This window comes from Scyliorhinus canicula, chromosome 8, assembly GCF_902713615.1.
Source record: "Scyliorhinus canicula chromosome 8, sScyCan1.1, whole genome shotgun sequence".
In the NCBI taxonomy this organism is placed as follows: Eukaryota; Metazoa; Chordata; class Chondrichthyes; order Carcharhiniformes; family Scyliorhinidae; genus Scyliorhinus; species Scyliorhinus canicula.
Genome location: NC_052153.1, coordinates 196,815,420 through 196,843,292, shown reverse-complemented (window position 1 = coordinate 196,843,292; position 27,873 = coordinate 196,815,420). Strand labels below are relative to the sequence as shown.

Genomic DNA, 27,873 nt, shown 5'->3' with positions numbered 1-27,873 from the left:
GATAATGAGGTTCTGAATCATGGCAATTTTTTAGCTACAGTGCAGTTGATGGCAAAATATGACCCCATTATGGCAGCTCACGTTTCTGCAGTGCAAAACAAGTCTAAACAAAGAATCAAACGATTAGAGCAACAAGGAAAGGCTCAAAGTAAAGGCCATGGTGGACTTGTTACATACCTGAGTAAAACAACTATAAACATGTTAATCAAAATTATGAAGAATATGATACAAGAAAGAATTAGTCATGAAGTTTCTCAAGCAAAATATTATTCTATTCAGGTTGATTCAACACAAGATAATTCATCCATCGATCAGTTTAGCATTATTATTTGGTATGTGCTTAAAGATATTATCTGTGAGCGACTACTTTCAGTTGTGCCAAGTAATGATGGTACAGGACAGGGACTTTTTGATCTATTGATTGAAACATTACAGCATCTTAAAATTGACCCCCAAAAATGTTTATCTGATAGCACAGGTGACGCTGCAAGCTACCATGGCCAGTATAATGGTTTACAAAGTAAAATTGCTGATGTGGCTGATCAACATGTTCATATATGGTGCTATGTTCATGTCTTGAATTTGGTGATAACTGAAACAACAAAATGTTGTGTGCCTGCAGTTTCTTTTTTCAATTTGCTCCAGAATATAGCAACTTTTGTGAAAGCATCATACAAGAGAATGGCTGTATGGATAGAAGTTGTTGGAAAACATCTAGGACAAGAAAAAATGAAATGATTAAAGCTAATTGGTGAGACCAGATGGTCAGGAAAATCCAATGCAGCAACAACTATATTTGGACGTTTTGATGATGCCGCTGCCAGTACTTTCGTAAATCTATTGACATGCTTATCAATGATACAAGATTCAGAAAAGTTTGATGCAAAAACAAAACATGAAGCAAATGTTTTACTTCAAAGTCTTCTAAAGTTTGAAACCATATTGACAGTATTTACTTACTTGTATATATTTGAAACTACAACCCCGTTATCAAGTTATCTACAGACAAGTGGTTTAGATATGTTTACTGCATGGAGTTTGGTAGATTCAGCTACAAAAAAGTTGAAGGAACAGACAAAAACATTTGATAACGTTCACAGCAAGGCTTTGGAGTTTGTAAATAAATATAATGACAGGATTTCACAGATGAATATGGATGAAAATCAAACATTGGAAATTGATGCGTTGGAAACAGCATTGCCAGTTAAGAGGCAGAGGAAGAAGAAAAGAATGGCAGATGAGCTTATTGATGATGAAAGAACCATCGGACCGATGGCCTCTCACCGCAGCTAAGGAGGGGGCACTGGACATGGTCAGTGGGCCTGGGGAATGGGCAGTCACTGAGGCAGAGGTGGGCATCGGGCAAGCAAGTGAGAGCACGCTGAGTTGCGATTCTCCATGGCACGCGTGTCACCACCCCCACACCTCCCAGACCACCCTCACACCCACCCTCCACCCTACCCCTGCACCTCACTGCCCACACCACCCACACCTCCCACACCAACCCCACACCCCTCTCCACCGCCACCACCCCCGCACACACCCCTTCCAGCACCCACCACATCAACCCGTGATCCAATCACGCGTCATGTCTTGTGTCTTGCAGGATCACCTGCTGATGACCCCAACCATAACCCCAACCTCAAGCGGATAGCAGAGAGCCAGAGGAGAGCCAGAGGAAACTAACAGCAATGGCAGCCATCAGAACCACAGCTCGGGACACCTGCAGCATCAGTCCGGAGACGACACTGATTTTCCAACACAACTGTATCTCACACCCTCCACCATCTAATTCAAGAGCGGACTATACGGTCAATGGAAGAGTCCTGGGGAAAATTGATGTACAGAGAGATCTATGAGTTCAGGTCCATTGTTCCCTGAAGGTGGCAACGCAGGTGGATAGAGTGGTCAAGAAGGCATACAGCATGCTTGCCTTCATTGGAAGGGGTATTGAGTACAAGAGTCGGCAGGCCATGTTACAGTTGTATATGACTTTGGTTAGGCCACATTTGGAATACTGCGTGCAGTTCTGGTCGCCACGTTACCAGAAGGATGTGGATGCCTTGGAGAGGGTGCAGAGGAGGTTCACCAGGATGTTGCCTGGTATGGAGGGTGCTAGCTATGAAGAAAGGTTGAATAGATTAGGATTGTTTTCATTGGAAAGACGGAGGTTGAGGGGAGACCTGATTGAGGTCTACAAAATTATGAGAGGTATGGACAGGGTGGATAGCAACAAGCTTTTTCCAAGAGTGGGGGTGTCAATTACAAGGGGTCACGATTTCAAGGTGAGAGGGGGAAAGTTTAAGGGAGATGTGCGTGGAAAGTTTTTTACGCAGAGGGTGGTGGGTGCCTGGAATGCTTTACCAGCGGAGGTTGTAGAGGCGGGCACGATAGCATCATTTAAGATGCATCTAGACAGATACGTGAACGAGCGGGGAACAGAGGAAAGTAGACCTTGGAAAATAGGCGACCGGTTTAGATAAAGGATCTGGATCGGCGCAGGCTGGGAGGGCCGAAGGGCCTGTTCCTGTGCTGTAATTTTCTTTCTTCTTTGTTCTATCCCAGAGACACTACCTCGGTTGGACACTTTAATGAGGAGGCTTCTGGGCCACTATCTGGTACGCACCATACACATGCTGCGATATATCAGCTGGAGGGAGGAACTTGCGAGGAAGCGGAAGGTCAGAGGGCAGGCGAGCCGGGAATTAGCTGCTGTCCAGATTGGTTTTGGGCTTCTGGAAAGGGCGGTCTAATTGGCAGTGGAGATGCAGCCACAGAGCCAGGGACAGCATGAGGTGGTGTCAGTATCCATCCAGCACCTGTAAGCACAGGTGGAGGAGTCTAACCACCTGTAGGAGGAGAAAGTGATGTAGACCATGCCTGACACCCAGGCCAACACCACACGGGTGGCGTCCGCAGTGGGGGCTTTGGGGGGCGAAGGTTTCGGCTATGGATGTCCAAGGCCTGGGACACTCTGTGTGAGCGGTGGCACAGACAACCATGTACCAGGGCCACCTGGACACTGCAGCCGGGTACCAGTGCATTGTCCATTTGCAGCTGGTCATGGCTGAGGGCGTCGGTGGCATTGCCCGGGCGCTGGCTGACCTGAGCCAGTCACAGAGTGAGGTGGCACATTCGCCAAGGGAGGTGGCACATTCGCCAAGGGAGGTGGCACATTCTCCGAGGGAGGTGGCACATTCTCCGAGGGAGGTGGCACATTCTCCGAGGAAGGTGGCACATTCGCAGAGGGAGATGGCACATTCTCCGAGGGAGGTGGCACATTCGCAGAGGGAGATGGCACATTCTCCGAGGGAGGTGGCACATTCGCAGAGGGAGGTGGCACATTCGCAGAGGGAGATGGCACATTCTCCGAGGGAGGTGGCACATTCGCAGAGGGAGGTGGCACATTCGCAGAGGGAGATGGCACATTCTCCGAGGGAGGTGGCACATTCGCAGAGGGAGGTGGCACATTCGCAGAGGGAGGTGGCACATTCGCAGAGGGAGGTGGTCTACTCCCTGTGCCCCATGTCTGCGAGCATTGAGACCCTGGTCGCGATGGGAACGGGCCTCCAGGACTGGCAATGCCAGTTGGTCGGGGGCCCCAGGGTTTAGCTCCACTTGCACCACCGGGCACCCCGAGGAAGGGGATGGGGCCTGTGCCGGTGACACCCCGAAGGGGTGGTGCCGGAACAAACCAGCTCCTTGGACTCCCCCCCCCCCCCCCCCACCACCTCCTGTCCCTGTTGTATATGATGGGTCACGGGCAGCACAGGGTGGCGCCAGGCCACCTGGGACACCCGGGTCGACCTTCAGCGACTGTCCCACCATGACACCCAGGTCTTGTTACACTTCCCCTTTTCCCAAACTGCCACCATTCAGATAATAATCTGCCTCCCTGTTTTTGCCACCAAAGTGGATAAACTCACATTTACAAAGATCAAAGAAAAGCACAGCACAGGAACAGGCCCTTCGGCCCTCCAAGCCTGTGGCGACCATGCTGCCCATCTGAACTAAAATCCCCTACACTTCCGGGGTCCATATCCCTCTATTCCCATCCTATTCATGTATTTGTCAAGATGCCCCTTAAATGTCACTATCGTCCCTGCTTCCACCACCTCCTCCGGCAGCGAGTTCCAGGCACCTACTACCCTCTGTGTAAAAAACTTGCCTCCTACATCTCCTCTAAACCTTGCCCCTCGCACCTTAAACCTATGCCCTCTAACTGACCTCACTACCCTGGGGAAAAGCCTCTGACTATCCACTATGTCTCTGCCCCTCATAATTTTGTAGACCTCTATCAGGTCGCCCCTCAACCTCGGTCGTTCCAGTGAGGACAAACCGAGTTTATTCAACCGCTCCTCATAGCTAATGCCCTCCATACCAGGCAACATCATGATCAATCTTTTCTGCACCCTCTCTAAAGCCTCCACATCCTTCTGGTAGTGTGGCGATCAGACTTAAACGCTATATTCGAAGTGTGGCCTAACTAAGGTTCTATACAGCTGCAACATGACTTGCCAATTTTTATACTCAATGTCCTGGCTAATGAAGACAAGCATGCCGTATGCCTTCTTGACTACCTTCTCCACCTGTGTTGCCCCTTTCAGTGACCTGTGGACCTGTACACCCAGATCCCTCTGCCTGTCAATACACTCAAGTGTTCTGCCATTTACTGTATATTTCCCCTCTGTGTTAGACCTGCTAAAATGCATCACCTCACATTTGTCCGGATTAAACTCCATCTGCCATCTCTCCGCCCAAGTCTCCAAACGATTACATCCTGCTGTATCCTCATCGCTATCCGCAATTCCACCAACATTTGTGTCGTCTGCAAACTTACTAATCAGACCAGTTACATTTTCCTCCAAATCATTTATACATACTACGAACAGCAAAGGTCCCAGAACTGATCCCTGCGGAACACCACTAGTCACAGCCCTCCAATCAGAAAAGCACCCTTCCATTGCTACTCTCTGCCTTCTATGACCTAGCCAGTTCTGCATCCATCTTGCCAGCTCACCTCTGATCCTGTGCTGTGGTATTATCATACATTAAGGCAATGCAAGGGTTAATGAAATGTATACAGACAGGCACAATAGGAAGCTAGTCTGTTAAGCATATAAGGGATGGTGCTAAGCCTTGTGGGACAGAAGGTCAGAAGGATAGATGAAGGTTAGAGAAGATGGTGAGAATTGACTGAAAGAGCAGTTATGTACTAAAGAATTCTGCAGTTAGAGATAGCATAGTTTAATACAGTAACCTTCTACTTTAGGAATGTGAATGAATCATAGTAGGTAATGTAAATAAATTTTGAGTTTTGTTTGTTAACAAAGCTTGTTGTTCTTTGGTCAACACTATACATGCAAGCCAGTCAGGTAAAGCAAAGCAGAGAACAACACATGGCCGACTTCATCTTCTGTACCAGTCTGCCATGAGGGACCCTGTCAAAGGCCTACTGAAGTCCATGTAGACAACATCCGCTACTGTACCCTGGCTCGATTCCCCACTAGGGTCACTGTCTGTGCGGAGTCTGCACGTTCTCCCCGTGTCTGTGTGGGTTTTCTCCGGGTGCTCCGGTTTCCTCCCACAAGGCCCGAAAGACGGGCTGTTAGGTGAATTGGACATTCTGAATTCTCCCTCTTTGTACCCGAACAGGTGCCGGAATGTGGCGACTAGGGGATTTTCACAGTAACTTCATTGCAGTGTTAATGTAAGCCTACTTGTGACACTGTAAAGATTATTATTATCAATCATCTTCCTCACTTCCTCGAAAAACTTGATCAAGTTAGTGAGACATGACCTCCCTTTCACAAAACCATGTTGCCTCTCGCTAACACATCCATTTATTTCCAAGTGGGAGTAAATCCTGTCTCGAAGAATCCTCTCCGATAATTTCCCTATCACTAAGGTAAGTTTCACCGGCCTGTAATTACCTGGATTATCCTTACTCACATTATATTGCATTTGCTAAGTATTTGGCCACTCAGAACACGGCCCAGTGTTCGTAGGGCTGTTGATCACCACCTAGGGGCATCTCGGAGATGGCAGCGAAACCCGTTGCCCGGGCATCCTGGTGGGCTCAGTCCATAGGGGCTGTTTAGCACAGGGCTAAATCGCTGGCTTTGAAAGCAGACCAAGTCAGGCCAGCAGCACGGTTCGATTCCCGCAACAGCCTCCCCGAACAGGCGCCGGAATGTGGCGACTAGGGGCTTTTCACAGTAACTTCATTCGAAGCCTACTCGTGACAATAAGCGATTTTCATTTCATTTCATTTCATTTCACATTGAATTTTATGTATTGTGCTGACTGATGATCTGGCAGATATGTCGCACTGACCCCCTGCTCAGCCGGAGTCTTCAACAGAATGCCCGGTTGGCCAGTTCCTTGAATGACCAGCGCCGCCAGTACACATGAGGCCTCATTTGGCGCCTCCTTCCCTCCTTCTCCATGCCCTGTTGGTCTGCCGGCATCCTCACCGGCTGCATCCTGTCCCTCTGGGGCAGACTCCGCTGCTGCAGGGTCCTCCTCGAGCAGCTCCAGCTCGTACAGCCTCAGTGTCCCTCAGGGCCGCGGAGACCAGCAGGAAGGTCACCATTCCAGGTGGATTCCAATAGGGGTGAGAGGCAGACATGTTAACATGGAGAGTTCCCCCCCCCGCCCCCATGCCCAGTCAGATCCAATGGGCTGCACTGCAGTCCCAGCCACCGCATGCCCTCCCTCTCTCCCACCCCCACACCCGACGATTCCACCTGGTGCCTGCCTTCCGCACCCCTGCTCTCCACATCCCTGGCACCGTGAGGGTCTCCACCTCTGGTGTCCTTCCCTGCTGCCAGGGGTACCGTCGGACGGTGTGGGCCATGAAGGTCGGCTGGCGTGGATCACGAAGGTTGGCCGGCATGGGTCACGAAGGTCAGGGATGCGGAATGGGGTGCGGACATGTGGAGCAGAGTCCACAGTGCCAACCGGGGCCACCATGTAGCCCCCTGGACCTTGTTGGATACGTATCATGTGATGAGACCATCAATTCACAAGACACGTGATTGGAAATGAACAGTGGTTTTAATAGTCTTACAACTGAGCCTGCCTGCGATGAGATGAACTGGCAGCAGGCTCACGACTGCAGAGCTTTATACTTCCAGTTAGTGGGAGGAGCCATGGGCGAAACCAAGGGTGGAGCCCAGTACAAACTCCTCATCTCCCCCTATGGGCAGAGCCGCGCAACGGCTCGTATACAGAGCCCACAAGGACACAATACACATAATACAACACAGTGTGAATTACTAGGTTTATAATTCACCACATTCACCCCCTGTAAAATAATCAAATCTGGCGGGGGTGATGGGTCTACAAATTGAGCCGGTCCAGCGGCCGAGTCGTCCTTTGGGATCGGCGGAGCACGGGGGTTGCAGCCTCTTCGGGTGGCTGGGTGGGGGCGGTCGGTGAGTGTACGATAGTGGACTCCAGGGGTGATTCGGTCTGAGCTTCGTACCCGACTGGTTCGACTGGCTACGGGGAGCGCCGGAATCCTATAGGCGCGGGGTCGCGGAGCACGGGCAGTGAACCTGGAGGTGTGGGGGTGCAGGGCACGGAGGGTTGGGTGGGGTGTAGTGTGAGGGGTACCTCGGCGGTAGTAGTGTCAGAGTTGGATCCTGCAGGCACCAGGTCCCGGAGGGAAACAGTGTCCTGACGGCCGTCGGGGTATTCGATGAAAGCGTATTGGGGGTTGGAGTGGAGTAGGAGCACTCTTTCTACGAGTGGGTCAGTTTTGTGTGCCCGGACGTGCTTCCGGAGGAGAACTGGGCCCGGTGTCTTCAACCATGCTGGGAGCGAAACCCCCGTGGTAGTGCCCCTAGAAAAAACAAATAGCCGCCCGTGAGGGGTCTGGTTGGTAGCCGTACATAGGAGGGACCTAATAGCATGGAGCGTGTCGGGGAGGACCTTCTGCCAATGGGAGGTCGGGAGATTCCTGGACCGGAGGGTCAGTAGGACGGTCTTCCAGACCGTCGTGTTCTCCCTTTCCACCTTCCCGTTCCCCCTGGGGTTGTAGCTGGTAGTCCTGCTCGAGGCGATGCCCTTGTCGAGCAGGTACTGACGCAGCTCGTCGCTCATAAAGGACGAACCCCGGTCGCTGTGTACATAGCTGGGGAACCCAAACAGGGTGAAGATACTGTGCAGGGCTCTGATGACTGTGTGGGAGGTCATATCGGGGCACGGGATAGCAAAGGGAAAGCGGGAGAACTCGTCGATGACGTTCAGGAAGTACACATTCCGATTGGTCGAGGGGAGTGGCCCTTTGAAATCGATGCTCAGGCGTTCAAAGGGCTGGGAAGCCTTTACCAGATGGGTCTTGTCTGGTCTATAGAAGTGCGGTTTGCACTCTGCGCAGATCGGGCAATCCCCGGTGATGGCTTTTACCTCCTCGGTAGAGAAAGGCAGATTTTGGGCTTTGACGTAGTGGGCGAGCCGGGTGACCCCCGGGTGGCAGAGGTCATTGTGGATAGCTTTCAGGCGGTCGTCTTGCGCGCTGGCGCACGTGCCGCGGGACAGGGCATCTGGGGGCTCGTTGCGCTTCCCCGGTCGATACATAATATCGTACTTGTAGGTGGAGAGTTCGATCCTCCACCACAGGATCTTATCATTTTTAATTTTGCCCCTTTGTGAGTTGTCACACATGAAGGCAACCGATCTTTGGTCGGTGATCAGGGTGAACCTCCTACCTGCGAGGTAGTGCCTCCAGTGCCGTACGGCTTCCACAATGGCTTGTGCTTTCTTTTCGACTGAGGAGTGTCGAAGTTCCGAAGCGGAGAGGGTTCGGGAGAAAAATGCGACTGGCCTCCCTCCCTGGTTCAGAGTGGCGGTGAGAGCGATCTCCACCTGGAAGGGGACAGATTCATCCACCGCCCGCATGGCCACTTTGGCGATGTCCTCCTTGATGCAGGTGAAGGCCTGGCGGGCCTCGGCTGACAGTGGGAAGAGTGTGGCCTTAAATAGTGAGCGGGCTTTGTCCGCATACTGAGGGACCCACTGGACATAATACGAGAAGAATCCAAGGCACCTTTTGAGGGTCCTGGGACAATGAGGGAGAGGAAGTTGTAAGAGGGGGCGCATACGGTCCGGGTCGGGGCCCAGGACTCCGTTTTATACATGAGGTTAAGTTTCTGGGCAGTTTGGAGAAATCGATGGAGGTTAGCGTTGTGGTCCTGCTGATCATGGCCGCAGATGGTGACGTTATCCAAGTACGGAAACGTGGCCCGCAGCCCGTACTGGTCCACCATTCGGTCCATTGCTCGTTAGAAGACCGATACCCCATTCGTGACGCCAAAGGGAACCCGGAGGAAATTGAAGAGGCTGCCACCTGCCTCGAATGCCGTGTAGTGGCGGTCCTCCGGGCGGATTGGGAGCTGGTGGTATGCAGACTTCAGATCCACCGTGGAGAAAATGCAGTACTGGGCGATCTGATTCACCATGTCTGCAATCCTGGGAAGGGGGTACACATCGAGGAGCATGAACCGATTAATGGTTTGGCAATAGTCCACTACCATTCGGAATTTTTCCCCGGTCTTGAAATGAAATGAAATCAAATTCGCTTATTGTCACAAGTAGGCTTCAATTAAGTTACTGTGAAAAGCCCCTAGTCGCCACATTCCGGCGCCTGTCCGGGGAGGCTGGTACAGGAATTGAACCGTGCTGCTGGCCTGCTTGATCTGCTTTAAAAGCCAGCGATTTAGCTGAGTGAGCTAAACGAGCCCCTGACAACCACCACCTGAGCTCTCCACGGGCTGCTACTGGCCTCTATGACCCTCTCACGTAGGAGCCTATGGACCTCGGTTCTGATAAACACCCTGTCCTGCAGGCTGTACCGCCTGCTGCGAGTGGCTACGGGTTTGCAGTCCGGAGTGAGGTTAGCAAAGAGTGGAGGGGGGTCGATTTTTAGCGTCGCTGGACTGCAGATAGTGAGTGGGGGTAGGGGCCCGCCGAAGCTGAGTGTGAGGCTTTTGAGGTTGCACTGGAAGTCGAGTCCCAGTAAGAGTGGGGCACAGAGTTCGGGGAGTACGTATAGCTGGACTTTCGAGTAGCTGGCGCCCTGAATCATTAGGGTCGCGACGGTGCGCCCTTGGAGGTGAACAGAGTGTGAGCCCGAAGCGAGGGAGATAGTTTGGTTGTGCAGGGAAAATAGGGAGCTAACAGCGTCTTACCAGATCAGGGTGTATGAAGCTCTCGGTGCTCCCGGAGTCGAAGAGGCACGGTGTACTGTACCCGTTGATTTTAACGGTCATCATAGAGTTGCGGAGGTGTTTCGGACGCGACTGGTCCAACGTGACCGTGCTGAGTTGCGGGTAGTCGGCGGCTCGATAAGCTGTGCTGGAGTGGCCCCGTGATGACTGTCCGCTGAGATCATAGTCTTCGAGATGAGTTTCAGAGGTTGAAGAGGATGGAGTCCAAGATGGGCCTCACGGTAGCATGGTGGTTAGCATCAATGCTTCACAGCTCCAGGGTCCCAGGTTCGATTCCCGGCTGGGTCACTGTCTGTGCGGAGTCTGCACGTCCTCCCCGTGTGTGCGTGGGTTTCCTCCGGGTGCTCCGGTTTCCTCCCACAGTCCAAAGATGTGCGGGTTAGGTGGATTGGCCATGCTAAATTGCCCGTAGTTAAGGTTAATGGGGGGATTGTTGGGTTACGGGTATATGGGTTACGTGGGTTTAAGTAGGGTGATCATAGCTCGGCACAACATCGAGGGCCGAAGGGCCTGTTCTATGTTCTATGTTCTATGTTCTATGGCCGCCCCCGTGGATCGCACGTGGCGGGCGTCGAGGAAGATGGCGTCCAAGATGGCGGCCCCCATGAGTCGCACGTGGCCGGCCGCGTGGAGGAGGATTGCCAAGATGGCGGCCCCCATGAGTCGCATGTGGCCGGCCGCGTGGAGGAGGATTGCCAAGATGGCGGCCCCCATGAGTCGCACATGTCGGGTGGGGGCGGAGTCGGCATACAGGCTGCAGCATTTTGGGGCCTGCGGGCCTGCGAGTTTGGGAAGCGAGTGCTCTGGGCTGCGGGAGAGTTTGGAGAGGGGGATTTATTCGCTAGGCAGACCCGGGCATAGTGTCCTTTGCGACCGCAGCTGCTGCAGGTCGCGTTGCGGGCCAGGCAGTGCTGCCGTGGGTGTTGGGGCTGCCCACAAAAATGGCACGCTGCAGCTGTGTAGTGGGTGGGTGGCCGCGCGGCGCAGGCCTGGGGCAGTCGCTGGTCGGGGGCCCATGATGGGGTCGCTTGGTCCGCGGGGAACGAGGTGAGGCTGCGGAATGAGACCTCCATGGTTGTAGCTGACTACAGTGTCCTCCAAGTTCTGGGCCCCTTTCTCAAGCAACTGCTGGCACACATAGTTGGATCTGAGCCCTGCCACTTATACAACTCGGACAGCGAGCTCCATATGTTGGGCGGCTGATACAGCCTGGTAATTACAGTCCCGAGCTAGGGCTTTTAAATCGCGCAGGAATTCGTCCAGCGCCTCCACGGGGCTCAGTCTTGCAGCTGAGCCGGCCTGCGACGAGATGAAATGAAATGAAAAATGAAATTGCTTATTGTCACGAGTAGGCTTCAAATGAAGTTACTGTGAAAAGCCCCTAGTCGCCACATTCCGGTGCCTGTTCGGGGAGGCTGTTATGGGAATCGAACCGTGCTGCTGGCCTGCCTTGGTCTGCTTTCAAAGCCAGCGATTTAGCCCAGTGTGCTAAACAGCCCCTGAGATGAACTGGCAGCAGGCTCATGACTGCAGAGCTTTATACTTCCGGTCAGTGGGAGGAGCCATGGGCGGAGCCATGGGCGGAGCCAAGGGTGGAGCCCAGTACAAACTCCTCATCTCCCCCTATGGGCAGAGCTGCGCAACGGCTCGTATACAGAGCCCACAAGGACACAATACATATAATAGAACACAGTGTGAATTACTAGGTTTATAATTCACCACAGTGCGCCACCGCGCATTGTGCGGTGCGGTCGTACGTGGTGTGTGCCTGCGCAGTGCGATCTTCGGCGTCGCCGTCCCCTCGATCAGTGTGTGCATGCGCGGGAGGCTGTGAAAAGCGCGCAAAATGGCTGCCCTCATCCAGGCTGAGGCCCTGAAGTTGCTTGATTGCTTGGACCCGTTCTGCCTCGTGAGGGTCTTGCCGCGCCGTTTCAGCCACTTGGATGTGTGAGTATCGGTTAGCGGCGTGTTCATGCAGAACGCAGGTCTCGATGGCTATCGCTAGGGTGAGCTGTTTAACCTTGAGGGGCTGCTGGTGGAGAGGGTCCGACTGAACACCGAAAACGATCTGGTCGCGTATCATGGAGTGGGAGGTGGAGCCGTAATTACAGGACTGCGCAAGGATCCGGAGGTGGGTGAGAAAGGACTGGAAAGGTTCATCCTTACCCTGCAAACGCTGTTGGAAGACATAGTGCTTGAAACTTTCATTTACCTCGATGTCACAGTGACTGTCAAATTTGAGGAGGACCGTCTTGAATTTGGACTTGTCTTCACCTTCAGCAAAAGTGAGAGAGTTGAAGATGTGGATGGCGTGGTCCCCGGCCGTGGACAGGAAGAAAGCAATCTTCCTGCTGTCTGAAGCAGCTTCCAGGTCTGTGGCTTCAAGGTAGAGCTGGAAGCGTTTAAAGATTTTCCAGTTGGCACCGAGGTTGCCGGTGATGCGGAGTGGCGGTGGGGGGGGGGGGGGGGGGGGGGGGGGAACGCTGTCCATACTACCGGATGGCTGATTGCTGGTCGAAGGCAGATCACTTGAAGGTAGGTCTAATAAATTCTAACATCACATTCTGGTACCATGATGTGTTGGGTACTCTGGATCTGTGGAGACTGCGTTTCCCTTAGCAGTAACATAGACAGGCGACCAACACTTGTAATAGTAAAACACTATTTTATTAAGCTAGGGACTGTTAAACATACTTGCACTGTGGGTCGACACTATGTTAGATTAACTGAAGACCTATGCCTATCCTGACCAGTCTAAACTGTTAGTACATGGTGAAGGTTTGTGCTACAAGCTGTGTGCTCTGTCTGTCTCAGAGGCTGCATCCCGAATGAGCGGGAAAACTAGTGCCCTCTGGCTTTATAGTGACCGTGCCCTAACTGGTGATTGGCTGCTATGTTGTGTGTGTTGATTGGTCTGGCAGTGTGTCAGTCAGAGTGTGTCTCTGACCATCATATACTGATGCCCCCGATACCCGGCTGTGAGCCCAATACCTGGCTGTGAGTACGCCTGCTCCCGATACCCGGCTGTGGGTACGCCTGCTCCCGATACCCGGCTGTGGGTACGCCTGCTCCCGATACCCGGCTGTGGGTACGCCTGCTCCCGATACCCGGCTGTGGGTACGCCTGCTCCCGATACCCGGCTCTGTCCCCGATACCCGGCTGTGGGTACGCCTGCTCCCGATACCCGGCTGTGGGCCCGATACCCGGCTGTGGGCCCGATACCCGGCTGTGGGCCCGATACCCGGCTGTGGGTACGCCTGCTCCCGATACCCGGCTGTGGGTACGCCTGCTACCGATACCCGGCTGTGGGTACGCCTGCTCCCGATACCCGGCTGTGAGTACGCCTGCTCCCGATACCCGGCTGTGGGTACGCCTGCTCCCGATACCCGGCTGTGGGTACGCCTGCTCCCGATACCCGGCTGTGGGTACGCCTGCTCCCGATACCCGGCTGTGGGTACGCCTGCTCCCGATACCCGGCTGTGAGTACGCCTGCTCCCGATACCCGGCTGTGAGTACGCCTGCTCCCGATACCCGGCTGTGGGTACGCCTGCTACCGATACCCGGCTGTGGGTACGCCTGCTCCCGATACCCGGCTGTGAGTACGCCTGCTCCCGATACCCGGCTGTGGGTACGCCTGCTCCCGATACCCGGCTGTGGGTACGCCTGCTCCCGATACCCGGCTGTGAGTACGCCTGCTCCCGATACCCGGCTCTGTCCCCGATACCCGGCTGTGGGTACGCCTGCTCCCGATACCCGGCTGTGGGCCCGATACCCGGCTGTGGGCCCGATACCCGGCTGTGGGTACGCCTGCTCCCGATACCCGGCTGTGGGTACGCCTGCTCCCGATACCCGGCTGTGAGTACGCCTGCTCCCGATACCCGGCTGTGGGTACGCCTGCTCCCGATACCCGGCTCTGTCCCCGATACCCGGCTGTGGGTACGCCTGCTCCCGATACCCGGCTGTGGGCCCGATACCCGGCTGTGGGCCCGATACCCGGCTGTGGGCCCGATACCCGGCTGTGGGTACGCCTGCTACCGATACCCGGCTGTGGGTACGCCTGCTCCCGATACCCGGCTGTGAGTACGCCTGCTCCCGATACCCGGCTGTGGGTACGCCTGCTCCCGATACCCGGCTATGAGTACGCCTGCTCCCGATACCCGGCTGTGGGCCCGATACCCGGCTGTGGGTACGCCTGCTCCTGATACCCGGCTGTGGGTACGCCTGCTCCCGATACCCGGCTGTGGGCCCGATACCCGGCTGTGGGCCCGATACCCGGCTGTGGGTACGCCTGCTCCCGATACCCGGCTGTGAGTACGCCTGCTACCGATACCCGGCTGTGGGTACGCCTGCTCCCGATACCCGGCTGTGAGTACGCCTGCTCCCGATACCCGGCTGTGGGTACGCCTGCTCCCGATACCCGGCTGTGAGTACGCCTGCTCCCGATACCCGGCTGTGGGTACGCCTGCTCCAGATACCCGGCTGTGGGTACGCCTGCTACCGATACCCGGCTGTGGGTACGCCTGCTCCCGATACCCGGCTGTGAGTACGCCTGCTCCCGATATCCGGCTCTGTGCCCGATACCCGGCTGTGCGTACGCCTGCTCCCTCAAGAGTATTGACAGTCAGAGTGATCTAGGTGTACAGGTCCACAGGTCACTGAAAGGGGCAACACAGGTGGAGAAGGTAGTCAAGAAGGCATACGGCATGCTTGCCTTCACTGGCCGGGGCATTGAGTATAAGAATTGGCAAGTCATGTTGCAGCTGTATAGAATCTTAGTTAGGCCACACTTGGAGTATAGTGTTCAATTCTGGTCGCCACACTACCAGAAGGATGTGGAGGCTTTAGAGAGGGTGCAGAAGAGATTTACCAGGATGTTGCCTGGTATTTTTTTATTTTTTTATTTTTATTTTTTTACATAGAATTTACAGTGCAGAAGGAGGCTATTCGGCCCATCGAGTCTGCACCGGCTCCTTGAAAGAGCACCCTACCCAATGTTAACACCTCCACCCTATCCCCATAACCCAGAAACCCCACCCAACACTAAGGGCAATTTTGGACACTAAGGGCAATTTATCATGGCCAATCCACCTAACCTGCACATCTTTGGACTGTGGGAGGAAACTGGAGCACCCGGAGGAAACCCACGCATACACGGGGAGGATGTGCAGACTCCGCACAGACAGTGACCCAAGCCGGGAATCGAACCTGGGACCCTGGAGCTGTGAAGCGATTGCGCTATCCACAATGCTACCGTGCTGCCGTATGGAGGGCATTAGCTATGAGGAGCGGTTGAATAAACTCGGTTTGTTCTTACTGGAACGACGGAGGTTGAGGTGTGACCTGATAAGAGGTCTACAAAATTATGAGGGGCATAAACAGAGTGGATATTCAGAGACTTTTCCCCAGGGTAGAGAGGTCAATTACTAGGGGGCATAGGTTTAAGGTGCGAGGGGCAAGGTTTAGAGGAGATGTACGAGGCAAGTTTTTTACACAGAGGGTAGTGGGTGCCTGGAACTCGCTGCTGGAGGAGGAGGTGGAAGCAGGGACGATAGTGACATTTAAGGGGTATCTTGGCAAATACACGAATAGGATGGGAATAGAGGGATACAGACCCAGGAAGTGTAGAAGATTTTAGTTTAGTCGGGCAGCATGGTCGGCACAGGCTTGGAGGGCCGAAGGGCCTGTTCCTGTGCTGAACTTTTCTTTGTTCTTTGTTTGTTCTTTGTTCACAGCTCGGTTAGCCGTGTGGGATGGGTTCTGTTGGATGACCCGCACCTTGTCTTCAATCGGGAGTAGGCAGTGTCGGACCTCCGGATACACCAAATAGATGACCTCGGGGGCGATGAGAATGCACTTCTCCTTCCGGAGGCGGGCGCCGGCCTGTTCAAACCGCCAAAGGACTTCAGCCAGGTTGTCCAGGTGTTCCCTGACCTGAGGACATCATCCAGGTACACGGCCACCCTGGGAGACCCCTCAGGATGTTCCCCATAACCCGCTGGAATATCGCAGAGGCAGTGCAAATCCTGGACGGGAAACAGGTGTGTTCATATAGCCCTTTGTGGGTGTTACCGGTGATGACCCGACGGGAGCCCGGATCCAGAACCAATTGTAGGGATGCATGGTTCATGTAGAGTTTGGTAAATGTCTTGTCCCCATTGACCTTGGTGTACAGGTCCTTGATGCGCAGGACCAGCTAACAGTCAAGAAGGAGAATTCGGTATACCGTTGTTTAATAGTCCCACACTACTGTAAAGTTCCATCAGGTTTCAACACAGGTACTACTGGCGCAGCCCAGTCAGCGAAGTGGACGGGGCGATGATGCCCAGATGCTCCAGGCGATCCAACCCGGCATCGACCGAGGGGCATAGTGCGTATGGTACAGGCCAGGCGTGGAAATAGTGGGATTGTATGTGTGGGTCCACACTGATTTTAGCCACTGCTCCTTTAATGTTGCCATGACCATCGTCAAAAGAGCCCCTTCTGGGCCATGGGGGTATATGTGGCAGACTTGCTGCCAGTCCAACATCAAATGGTGCAGCCTGTCACAGCCCAACAAACTGAGGCGTCCACCACGGACCACCGCCAAGGCATGCTGACTGGTCCTCATATGTCACGGGCACTTGGGTGGTGCCCTCAATGGCCAGAGACTCCTCGGTACCCGTAGCCAACCTGGCATCCATGTCTTGGAGGGCCCAGTTCTGGAGACCGGACTGGATCATGGTAAACGTCTGGCAGCTGACCGCCGAGACTGCCGCCATGCTGTCGAGCTGCATTTCAATCGGGTGCCCGTTGACAAGCAGTGCTACTCTGATGGGTGGGACTCTAGCAACTGTCACACAATGAAGCTGTTGATGGGCAATGTTTTGGTCTTCAACCTAGTATGCCGGGCTTCCAGGGGGCAATAATGTTTGGGGGGCTGGCGGGGGACAGTGTCTTCACGGGCTTACCTGGGGTCATATCCCAGTCCCCTGCCTGCTGTCTGCAGGCTCCATCTTGGTATTCCAGCCCAGGGGAGTCATCCCGGTCAATCCCGGATGCTGCATGGTGACGGCCTCGGATCCTGCGGCGGTCCCCACCCTGTGCGGCCATGTGGAAACAAAGCTGTGGACAATAATCGGGGGTATTGGGTTCAAATGCACCTCAACTAAAGCCACCGATGCAGCAAAAGCCCTGGGGTCTGGCCTGTCCGAGAGGGGAAGGCTCTTTATCAGCATGCAGGTTGGCCCACAGAAGCGGTCAGTAACATCACAGTTTGTCGCTCATCTCTAGCTATGGCATTCGAGCAAAAAAGATATTATTCCCTCCCAGTGTACTGGGTCCAGTCATCACGTCGAAATGTTCAAGTTTTCCAATGTGCTGCATCTATATCGCTGGAATCGAGGCCTCTTGGGGCCGAGATGAAGTGGTTCGGCTGTATAGTACGCCATGCTTGCGACAGCTCCACTTTAGCCTCGTCGCCAGTGTAGAGACGCAGGAACGCACGGCAGGATAAAATGAACCCAGGTTTATTTCGGTGCACACACCCTCCCCAGCCTGCACCCAGGTCAGAGTGTTTATATAGTGAGGTTCCTCCTCGTTAAAGGGGAACCGCGCCCGTCAAAGCAATTTACAGTGAGAAAAGGTGATACAAATAAGAATTTGTGCACAGGAAACGTGTGCCGGAAGTGTGACCAGAAAGAAGATTTTTAATTTGAAGATTTAGATTTGCGAATGGAGTGAAGAAAATACTTGAAAGAGAAAATTTTGAAAAATGCCAAATGACTTGTTTCTGTGTTGTATGATTGTCAAGTGAAAATAAAGATTGTACTTACTGGAACACAGAGAACAACAGCCGTTTTCAGCCATGTAGTGCGTGCCACCCAGCTGATGAAGAAAATACGGAGTTAAATTAAAAATAATATAATTAATCTTTCTCCACAAATAAACCTGCCGCGAATCTGAGAGAAGCCCGGCAACGACAACGGGCAGCACGGTAGCATTGTGGATAGCAAAATTGCTTCACAGCTCCAGGGGCCCAGGTTCGATTGCGGCTTGGGTCACTGTCTGTGCGGAGTCTGCACATCCTCCCCGTGTGTGCGTGGGTTTCCTCCGGGTGCTCCGGTTTCCTCCCACAGTCCAAAGATGTGCAGGTTAGGGTGGATTGGCCGTGATAAATTGCCCTTAGTGTCCAAAATTGCCCTTAGTGTTGGGTGGGGTTACTGGGTTATGGGGATAGAGTGGAGGTGTGGGCTTGGGTAGGGTGCTCTTTCCAAAAGCCGGTGCAGACTTGGTGGGCTGAATGGCCTCCTTCTGCACTGTAAATTCTATGATAATCTATAAACAATGGGTGAAGACAAAGCTGGGTGTAACATTGCTGGTACTGAATATGGGTCAAACATGGACATACCTCCTTTTAGAAAAGTTAGAAGTGTGGTCAGCTGGAACAGCCTGGATTTTAGGCCCGATAAAATTGGATACTAAATTAAGAATTGGACATTTGAAATCGAAGTGCGGTACACTCCAGGAAGGCCGATGGAATTCGAATTTGACGAAAAATCCAAATACCCCGAGCACAGACATGCTGCCGGGACATGCTGTGGGAGGTCTGCCTTGTCAATCACCCAACAGGAGGGAATTCATATCGGTCAATCTGTTTTGGGTAGCCCAGATCGAGCCAGACTTTCGGGCTGTTCCTGCCGTTACCTCATACGGCAATCGGCGATGTGCAAACAACAAACAACACCACTGGAGATGGGCACTGAGGGCTGGGTCATTGCCAAGTCTATTGGGTGCTGGGGGCCCCCTCCTCAGACCCCATTGGCTCAGTGCCAGAGAAGGTTCTGGAACGCCAAAAGGGAGGGGAGATAAAAGTAGACCCCCAAGATACACCCGAGCGAAGACTGTGGAGGTGAGCTTGATGATTGGGAAGACTGACCAGGGACGGAAGGACGAAGCCAGCGAGACCCACCTTCGTAACAACGACCCTGAGGAATTAGAGACTTTGGGAAGTGCACTTATGGCCCGACTGAGTTCGGGTCGTATTATGAATCTTGGGACATTTGTAAATTATATTGGGATAATTTAAGGGTTAATATTATTGTGTTAAATAAAATTGGTTGAACTTTATACTTGTGTTGTCCTTTGTCTTGTCAATGAAGACATCTGGTAAACCTTTTGATTAATAAACTGGTCGAAGTAGCTGAGATTTTACAACAAAAGTTTCAATTAACGAGAGTGGCTGACTGCATTTTAGCCCCACACTCTCCTCTTGTTTTTCCCACTCAGATTGTACCTGGTCGGCGCACGAGCAGCAAAGCATCTACTGAGCAGTCGAGAAAATAAAATAAAGGTATTTGATTCCACTGCCTTCTTTTTTATTCGTTCATGGGATGCGGATGTGAGACCGCCTGGGCGGCACGGTAGCACAGTAGTTAGCACTGTTGCTTCACAGCTTCAGGGTTCCAGGTTCGATTCCCGGCTTGGGTCACTGTCTGTGCGGAGTCTGCACGTTCTCCCCGTGTCTGCGTGGGTTTCCTCCGGGTGCTCCGGTTTCCTCCCACAAGTCCCGAAAGACGTGCTGTTAGGTGAATTGGACATTCTGAATTCTCCCTCTGTGTACCCGAACAGGCGCTGGAATGTGGCGACTAGGGGTTTTTCACAGTAACCTCATTGCAGTGTTAGTGTAAGCCTACTTGTGATACTAATGAAGATTATGATTATCATCCAGTGCCTTTATTCATTCCTTAATTTTACATGGAGTGAGTTACAATAGACTCACAAACAAGGAGATGCACTTCAGCAAAGAAGAGCCCTTAAAAGCATCAAATATTAGCTGAAATGTAATGTTAAAACTGGTGCAATGCCCTCTCCTGTGTAATTCTAATATATTCTTTCAGCTATTAAATGAATCAAAAAAACATCCTCCTTACCCCGTTGCAATTTTCTGCTGACATATCCGGCGGACAAAATTCCTTTATCTCTTGAAAAACCAGATTTCCATTCTCCTTCTCACAAAACACTTTAGTGCATTTATCGGGTTCATACGTCTGGCCCACCTGAGGAAGAGAGAAAGCTCCAATTTCACTGAAATTTGACGTATGAGTTTTTCAGCACTAACTTCCAGGTTTATACACTGCAACTGTTCAAGAAGGCAGCTCACCACCATCTTCTCAAGGGAGATCTAGATCCACAGGTCCACAGGTCCACAAGGTGGAAGGCAGACGGCATGCTTGCCTTCACTGGCCGGGGCATTCAGTATAAGAATTGGCAAGTCATGTTGCAGCTGTATAGAACCTCAGTTAGGCCACACTTGGAGTATAGTGTTCAATTCTGGTCGCCACACTACCAGAAGGATGTGGAGGCTTTAGAGAAGGTGTCGAAGAGATTTACCAGGATGTTGCCTGGCGTGGAGGGCATTAGCTATGAGGAGCGGTTGAATAAACTCGGTTTGTTCTCACTCGAATGACAGAGGTTGAGGGGCAACCTGATAGAGGTCTACAAAATTATGAGGGGCATAGACAGAGTGGATAGTCAGAGGCTTTTTCCCAGGGTAGAGAGGTTGGTGTGTTGCCTCCCAGGTGCCAGGGTCCGCGATGTCTCGGACCGTGTTTTCGGGATCCTTAAGGGGGAGTGGGAGCAGCCCCAAGTCGTGGTCCACATAGGTACCAATGACATAGGTAGGAAAAGGGCTAGGATGTAAGGCAGGAATTCAAGGAGCTAGGGTGGAAACTTAGATGCAGGACAAACAGAGTTATTATCTCTGGGTTGTTACCCGTGCCACGTGCTAGCGAGTTGAGGAATAGGGAGAGAGAGAGCAGTGGAACACGTGGCTGCAGGGATGGTGCAGGAGGGAGGGTTTCAGATTCCTGGATAATTGGGGCTCATTCTGGGGTAGGTGGGATCTCTACAAACGGGATGTCTACACCTGGACCAGAGGGGTACTAATATCCTGGGGGGGAGGTTTGCTAATGCTCTTTGGGAGGGTTTAAACAAGTTCAGCAGGGGATTGGGAACCTGAATTGTAGCTCCAGTACACAAGAGGTTGAGAGTAGTGAGGTCATGAGTAAGGTTTCAAAGTTGCAGGAGTGTACCGGCAGGAAGGAAGGTGGTTTAAAGTGCGCCTACTTCAACGCCAGGAACATCCGGAATAAGGTGGGTGAGCTTGCGGCATGGGTTGGTACCTGGGATTTAGATGTTGTGGCCATTTCGGAGACATGGATAGAGCAGTGAGAGGAATGGTTGTTGCAGGTGCCGGGGTTTAGATATTTCAGTAAGCTCAGGGAAGGTGGTAAGAGAGGGGGAGGGGTGGCATTGTTAGCAAAGGTATTACGGTGGCTGAAAGGACGTTTCATGAGGACTCGACTACTGAGGTAGTATGGGCTGAGTTTAGAAACAGGAAATGATCGGTTACCCAGTTAGGGGTTTTCTATAGGCCTCCGAAAAGTTCCAGAGATGTAGAGGAAAGGATTGCAAAGATGGTTCTGGATAGGAGCTAAAGTAGCAGGGTAGTTGTTATGGGGGACTTTAACTTTCCAAATATTGACTGGAAACACTACTGTTCGAGTACTTTAGATGGATCCGTTTTTGTCCAATGTGTGCAGGAGGGTTTCCTGACGCAGTATGTAGATAGGCCAATGAGAGGCGAGGCCACATTGGATTTGGTACTGGGTAATGAACCAGGACAGGTGTTAGATTTGGAGGTAGGTGAGCACTTTGGTGATAGTGACCACAATTCGATTACGTTTACTTTAGTGATGGAAAGGGACAGGTATATACCGCAAGGCAAGAGTCATATCTGGGGGAAAGGCAATTATGATGCGATGAAGCAAGACTTAGGATGCATCGGCTGGAGAGGAAAACTGCAGGGGATGGGCACAATGGAAATGTGGAGCATGTTCAAGGAACAGCTACTGCGTGTCCTTGATCAGTATGTACCTGTCAGGCAAGGAGGAAGTGGTCGAGCGAGGGAACCGTGGTTTACTAAAGCAATTGAAACACTTGTCAAGAGGAAGAAGGAAGCTTATGTAATGATGAGATGTGATGGTTCAGTTAGGGCGCTTGAGAGTTACAAGTTAGCTACGAAGGATCTAAAGAGAGAGCTAAGAAGAGCCAGGAGGGGTCATGAGACGTCTTTGGCAGGTAGGATCAAGGATAACCCTAAAGCTTTCTATAGATATGTCAGGAATAAAAGACTGACTAGGGTAAGATTAGGGCCAGTCAAGGACAGTAGTGGGAAGTTGTGCGTGGAATCCGAGGAGATAGGAGAGGTGCTAAATGAGTATTTTTCATCAGTATTCACACAGGAAAAATACAATGTTGTCGAGGAGAATACTGAGATACAGGCTACTAGACTAGAAGGGCTTGAGGTACATAAGGAGGAGGTGTTAGCGATTCTGGAAAGTGTGAAAATAGATAAGTTCCCTGGGCCGGATAGGATTTATCCTTGGATTCTCTAGGAAGGTAGGGAGGAGATTGCTGAGCCTTTGGCTTTGTTCTTTAAGTCATCTTTGTCTTCAGGAATAGTGCCAGAAGACTGGAGGATAGCAAATGTTGTCCCCTTGTACAAGAAGAGGAGTAGAGATAACCCCGGTAACTATAGACCAGTGAGCCTTACTTCTGTTGTGGGCAAAGTCTTGGAAAGGTTTATAAGAGCTAGGATGTATAATCATCTGGAAAGGAATAATTTGATTAGAGATAGTCAACATGGTTTTGTGAAGGGTAGGTCGTGCCTCACAAACCTTATTGAGTTCTTTGAGAAGGTGACCAAACAGGTGGACGAGGGTAAAGCAGTTGATGTGGTGTATATGGATTTCAGTGAAGCATTTGATAAGGTTCCCCATGGTAGGCTATTGCATAAAATAAGGAGGCATGGGATTCAGGGTGATTCAGCAGTTTGGTTCCGAAATTAGCTAGCTGGAAGAAGACAAAGGGTGGTGGTTGATGGGAAATGTTCTGACTGGTGTCCAGTTACTCGTGGTGTACCACAAGGATCTGTTTTGGTGCCACTGCTTTTTGTCATTTTTATAAATGACCTGGAGGAGGGCGTCGAAGTATGGGTGAGTATATTTGCAGATGACACTAAAGTCGGTGGAGTTGTGGACAGTGCAGAAGGATGTTACAAGTTACAGAGGGACATAGATAAGCTGCAGAGCTGGGCTGACAGGTGGCAAATGGAGTTTAATGCAGAAAAGTGTGAGGTGATTCATTTTGGAAGGAATAACAGAAAGACAGAGTACTGGGCTAATGGTAAGATTCTTGGTAGTGTGGATGAGCAGAGAGATCTCGGTGTCCCTAAAAGTTGCCACCCAGGTTGAGAGGGTTGTTAAGAAGGCGTACAGTGTGTTAGCTTTTATTGGTAGAGGGATTGAGTTTCGGAGCCATGAGGTCATGTTGCAGTTGTACATAACTCTGGTGCGGCCGCATTTGGAGTATTGTGTGCAGTTCTGGTCGCCGCATTATTGGAAGGATATGGAAGCATTGGAAAGGGTGCAGAGGAGATTTACCAGGATGTTGCCTGGTATGGAGGGAAGATCTTATGAGGAAAGGCTGAGGGACTTGAGGGTGTTTTCGTTAGAGAGAAGAAGGTTAAGAGGTGACTTAATTGAGTCATACAAGATGATCAGAGGATTAGATAGGGTGGACAGTGAGAACCTTTTTCCTCGGATGGTGATGTCCAGCACGAGGGGACATAGCTTTAAATTGAGGGGAGATAGATATAGGGCAGATGTCAGAGGTAGGTTCTTTACTCAGAGAGCAGTAAGGGCGTGGAATGCCCTGCCTGCAACAGTAGTGGACTCGCCAACACTAAACGCATTCAAACGGTCATTGGATAGACATATGGACGATAAGGGAATAGCGTAGAGGGACTTTAGAGGGGTTTCCCAGATCGGCGCAACATCGAGGGCCGAAGGGCCTGTACTGCGCTGTAATGTTATATGTTCTATATTCTAATTATTAATAATAATAACTGCTTATTGTCACAAGTAGGCTTCAATGAAGTTACTGTGAAAAGCCCCGAGTCGCCACATTCCAGCATCTGTTCGGCGAGGCCGGATTGGGAATTGAACCCACGCTGCTGGTCTTGTTCTGCATTACAAGCCAGCTGTCTCAGCCCAGTGTGCAAAACCAGACCCACATCAATTACTGGGGTCAATTACTAGGGGGCATAGGTTTAAGGTGCAACGGGCAAGGTTTAGAGGAGATGTACGAGGCAAGTTTTTTACACAGAGGGTAGTGGGTGCCTGGAACTCGCTGCCGGAGGAGGTGGTGGAAGCAGGGACAATAGTGACATTTAAGGGGCATCTTGATAAATACATGAATAGGATGGGAATAGAGGGATACGGACCCCGAAAGTGTCGAAGATTTTAGTTTAGACGGGCAGCATGGTCGGCACGGGCTTGAAGGGCCGAAGGGCCTGTTCCTGTGCTGTACTTTTCCTTGTTCTTTGTAATTACAGTTGGACAATAAATGTTGCCGCTACCAGTGACGACCCCACCAGCAATCTGTCAGTGGCTGTGTTTCTGCTGGGCAGGTGTGTCGGTGGGTGGGTGTGTCGGTGGGTGTGTCGGAGGGTGTGTGGGTGGGTGTGTCGGTGGGTGGGTGTGTCGGTGGATGTGTCGGTGGGTGTGTCGGTGGGTGGGTGTGTCGGTGGGTGTGTCGGTGGGTGGTGTGGGTGGGTGTGTCGGTGGGTGGGTGTGTCGGTGGATGTGTCGGTGGGTGTGTCGGTGGGTGGGTGTGTCGGTGGGTGTGTCGGTGGTGTGTCGGTGGGTGGGTGTGTCGGTGGGGTGTGTCGGTGGGTGTGTCGGTGGGTGGGTGTGTCGGTGGGTGTGTCGATGGGTGTGTCGGTGGGTGGGTGTGTCGGTGGGTGTGTCGGTGGGTGTGTCGGTGGGTGGGTGTGTTGGTGGGTGTGTCGGTGGGTGTGTCGGTGGGTGTGTCGGTGGGTGGGTGTGTCGGTGGGTGGGTGTGTCGGTGGGTGTGTCGGTGGGTGGGTGTGTCGGTGGGTGTGGCGGTGGGTGTGTTGGAGGGTGGGTGTGTCAGTGGGTGTGTCGGTGGGTGGGTGTGTCGGTGGGTGTGGCGGTGGCTGTGTTGGTGGGTGGGTGTGTCGGTGGGTGTGTCTGTGAGTGGGTGTGTCGCTGGGTGTGTCGGTGGGTGGGTATGTCGGTGGGTGGGTGTGTCGCTGGGTGTGTGCCGGTGGGTGTGTCGGTGGGTGGGTGTGTCGGTGGGGTGTGTCGGTGGGTGTGTCAGTGGGTGGCTGTGTCAGTGGGTGTGTCGGTGGGTGTGTCGGTGGGTGTGTCCATGGGTGTGTCCGTGGGTGTGTCGGTGGGTGTCGGTGGGTGTGTCGGTGGGTGTGTCGGTGGGTGGGTGTGTTGGTGGGTGGGTGTCTGGGGTGTCGGGTGGGTGGGTGTGTCGGTGGGTGGGTGTGTCGGTGGGTGGGTGTGTCGGTGGGTGTGGCGGTGGGTGTGTGGGTGGGTGTGTCAGTGGGTGCGTCGGTGGGTGGGTGTGTCGGTGGGTGTGTCGGTGGGTGTGTCGGTGGCTGTGTTGGTGGGTGGGTGTGTCGGTGGGTGTGTCTGTGAGTGGGTGTGTCGCTGGGTGGTCGGTGGGTGGGTATGTCGGTGGGTGGGTGTGTCGCTGGGTGTGTGCCGGTGGGTGTGTCTGTGGGTGGGTGTGTCGGTGGGTTGGTGTCGGTGGGTGTGGGTGTGTCAGTGGGTGGCTGTGTCAGTGGGTGTGTCGGTGGGTGTGTCGGTGGGTGTGTCCATGGGTGTCCGTGGTGTGTCGGTGGGTGTGTCGGTGGGTGTGTCGGTGGGTGTGTCGGTGGGTGGGTGTGTTGGTGGGTGTGTCGGTGGGTGTGTCGGTGGGTGTGTCGGTGGGTGGGTGTGTCGGTGGGTGGGTGTGTCGGTGGGTGTGTGGTGGGTGTGTCGGTGGGTGTGGCGGTGGGTGTGTCGGTGGGTGGGTGTGTCAGTGGGTGCGTCGGTGGGTGGGTGTGTCGGTGGGTGTGTCGGTGGGTGTGTCGGTGGCTGTGTTGGTGGGTGGGTGTGTCGGTGGGTGTGTCTGTGAGTGGGTGTGTCGCTGGGTGTGTCGGTGGGTGGGTATGTCGGTGGGTGGGTGTGTCGCTGGGTGTGTGCCGGTGGGTGTGTCGGTGGGTGGGTGTGTCGGTGGGTTGGTGTGTCGGTGGGTGTGTCAGTGGGTGGCTGTGTCAGTGGGTGTGTCGGTGGGTGTGTCGGTGGGTGTGTCCATGGGTGTGTCGTGGGTGGTCGGTGGGTGTGTCGGTGGGTGTGTCGGTGGGTGTCGGTGGGTGTGTCCATGGGAGTGTCCATGGATGTGTCGGTGAGTGTGTCGGTGGGTGTGTCGGTGGGTGTGTTGGTGGGTGTGTTGGTGGGTGTGTCGGTGGGTGTGTCGGTGGGTGTGTTGGTGGGTGTGTCCGTGGGTGTGTCGGTGGGTGTGTCGGTGGGTGTGTTGGGGTGTGTTGGTGGGTGTGTTGGTGGGTGTGTCCGTGGGTGTGTCCGTGGGTGTGTCGGTGGGTGTGTCGGTGGGTGGGTGTGTCAGTGGGTGTGTCGTGGGGTTGTGTGTCGGTGGGTGTGTCGGTGGGTGGGTGTGTCGGTGGGTGTGTTGGTGGGTGTGTGGGTGGGTGGTGTGTCGGTGGGTGTGTCGGTGGGTGGGTGTGCCGGTGGGTGTGTCGGTGGGTGTGTCGGTGGGTGTGTCGGTGGGTGTGCCGGTGGATGTGTCGGTGGGTGTGTCGGTGGGTGGGTTTGCCGGTGGGTGGGTTTGTCGGTGGGTGGGTGTGTCGGTGGGTGTATCGGTGGGTGTGTTGCCGATGGGTGTGTGTCGGTGGTTGGGTCGGTGTGTGGGTGTGTCGGTGTGTGGGTGTGTCGGTGGGTGGGTGTGTCGGTGGGTGGGTGTGTCGGTGCGTGTGTCGGTGGGTGGGTGTGTCGGTGGGCGGGTATGTCGGTGGGTGTGCCGGTGGGTGTGTCGGTGGGTGTGTTGGTGGTGTGTTGGTGGGTGGGTGTGTCGGTGGGTGTGTGTGTCGGTGGGTGTGTTGGTGGGTGTGTCGGTGGGTGTATCGGTGGGTGGGTTTGTCGGTGGGTGGGTGTGTCGGTGGGTTTGTCGGTGGGTGGGTTTTTCGGTGGGTGGGTGTGTCGGTGGGTGGGTGTGTAGGTGGGTGTGTTGCCGGTGGGTGTGTGTCGGTGGTTGGTTCGGCGGGTGGGTGTGTCGGTGGGTGGGTGTGTCGTGTGGTGGGTGTGTCGGTTGGTGGGTGTGTCGGGGTGGGTGTGTCGGTGGGTGGGTGTGTCGGTGGGTGGGTGTGTCGGTGGGTGTGTCGGTGGGTGGGTGTGCCGGTGGGTGGGTGTGTCGGTGGGTGGGTGTGTCGGTGGGTGCATGTGTCGGTGGGTGTGTCGGTGTGTGGGGTGTGTCGGTGTGGGTGGGTGTGTCGGTGGGTGGGTGTGTCGGTGGGTGTGTCAGTGGGTGTGTTGCCGGTGGGTGTGTCGGTGGGGTGTGTCGGTGGGTGTGTGTGTCGGTGGGGTGTGTGTGTCGGTGGTGGGTGTGTCGGTGGGTGTGTCGGTGGGTGTGTTTGTCAGTGGGTGTGTGTGTGTCGGTGGGTGTGTTGGTGGGTGGGGGTGTCGGTGGGTGTGTCGGTGGGTGGGTGTGTCGGTGGGTGTGTCGGTAG

General features: G+C 53.5%; 1 protein-coding gene across 1 annotated transcript in view; it reads right to left on the bottom strand.

The window, feature by feature from the left end:
- The window catches only part of LOC119969956 (von Willebrand factor-like), a 117,207-nt gene that overhangs the window by 9,777 nt on the left and 79,557 nt on the right, over positions 1-27,873 (bottom strand). Inside the window, exons 7-8 of the mRNA XM_038803922.1 lie at positions 20,144-20,269; positions 18,047-18,098 (exon numbers count right to left, since the gene is read on the bottom strand). Of these exons, the coding sequence (XP_038659850.1) occupies positions 18,047-18,098; positions 20,144-20,269 (178 nt within the window). The remainder of the gene's footprint in view (positions 1-18,046; positions 18,099-20,143; positions 20,270-27,873) is intronic.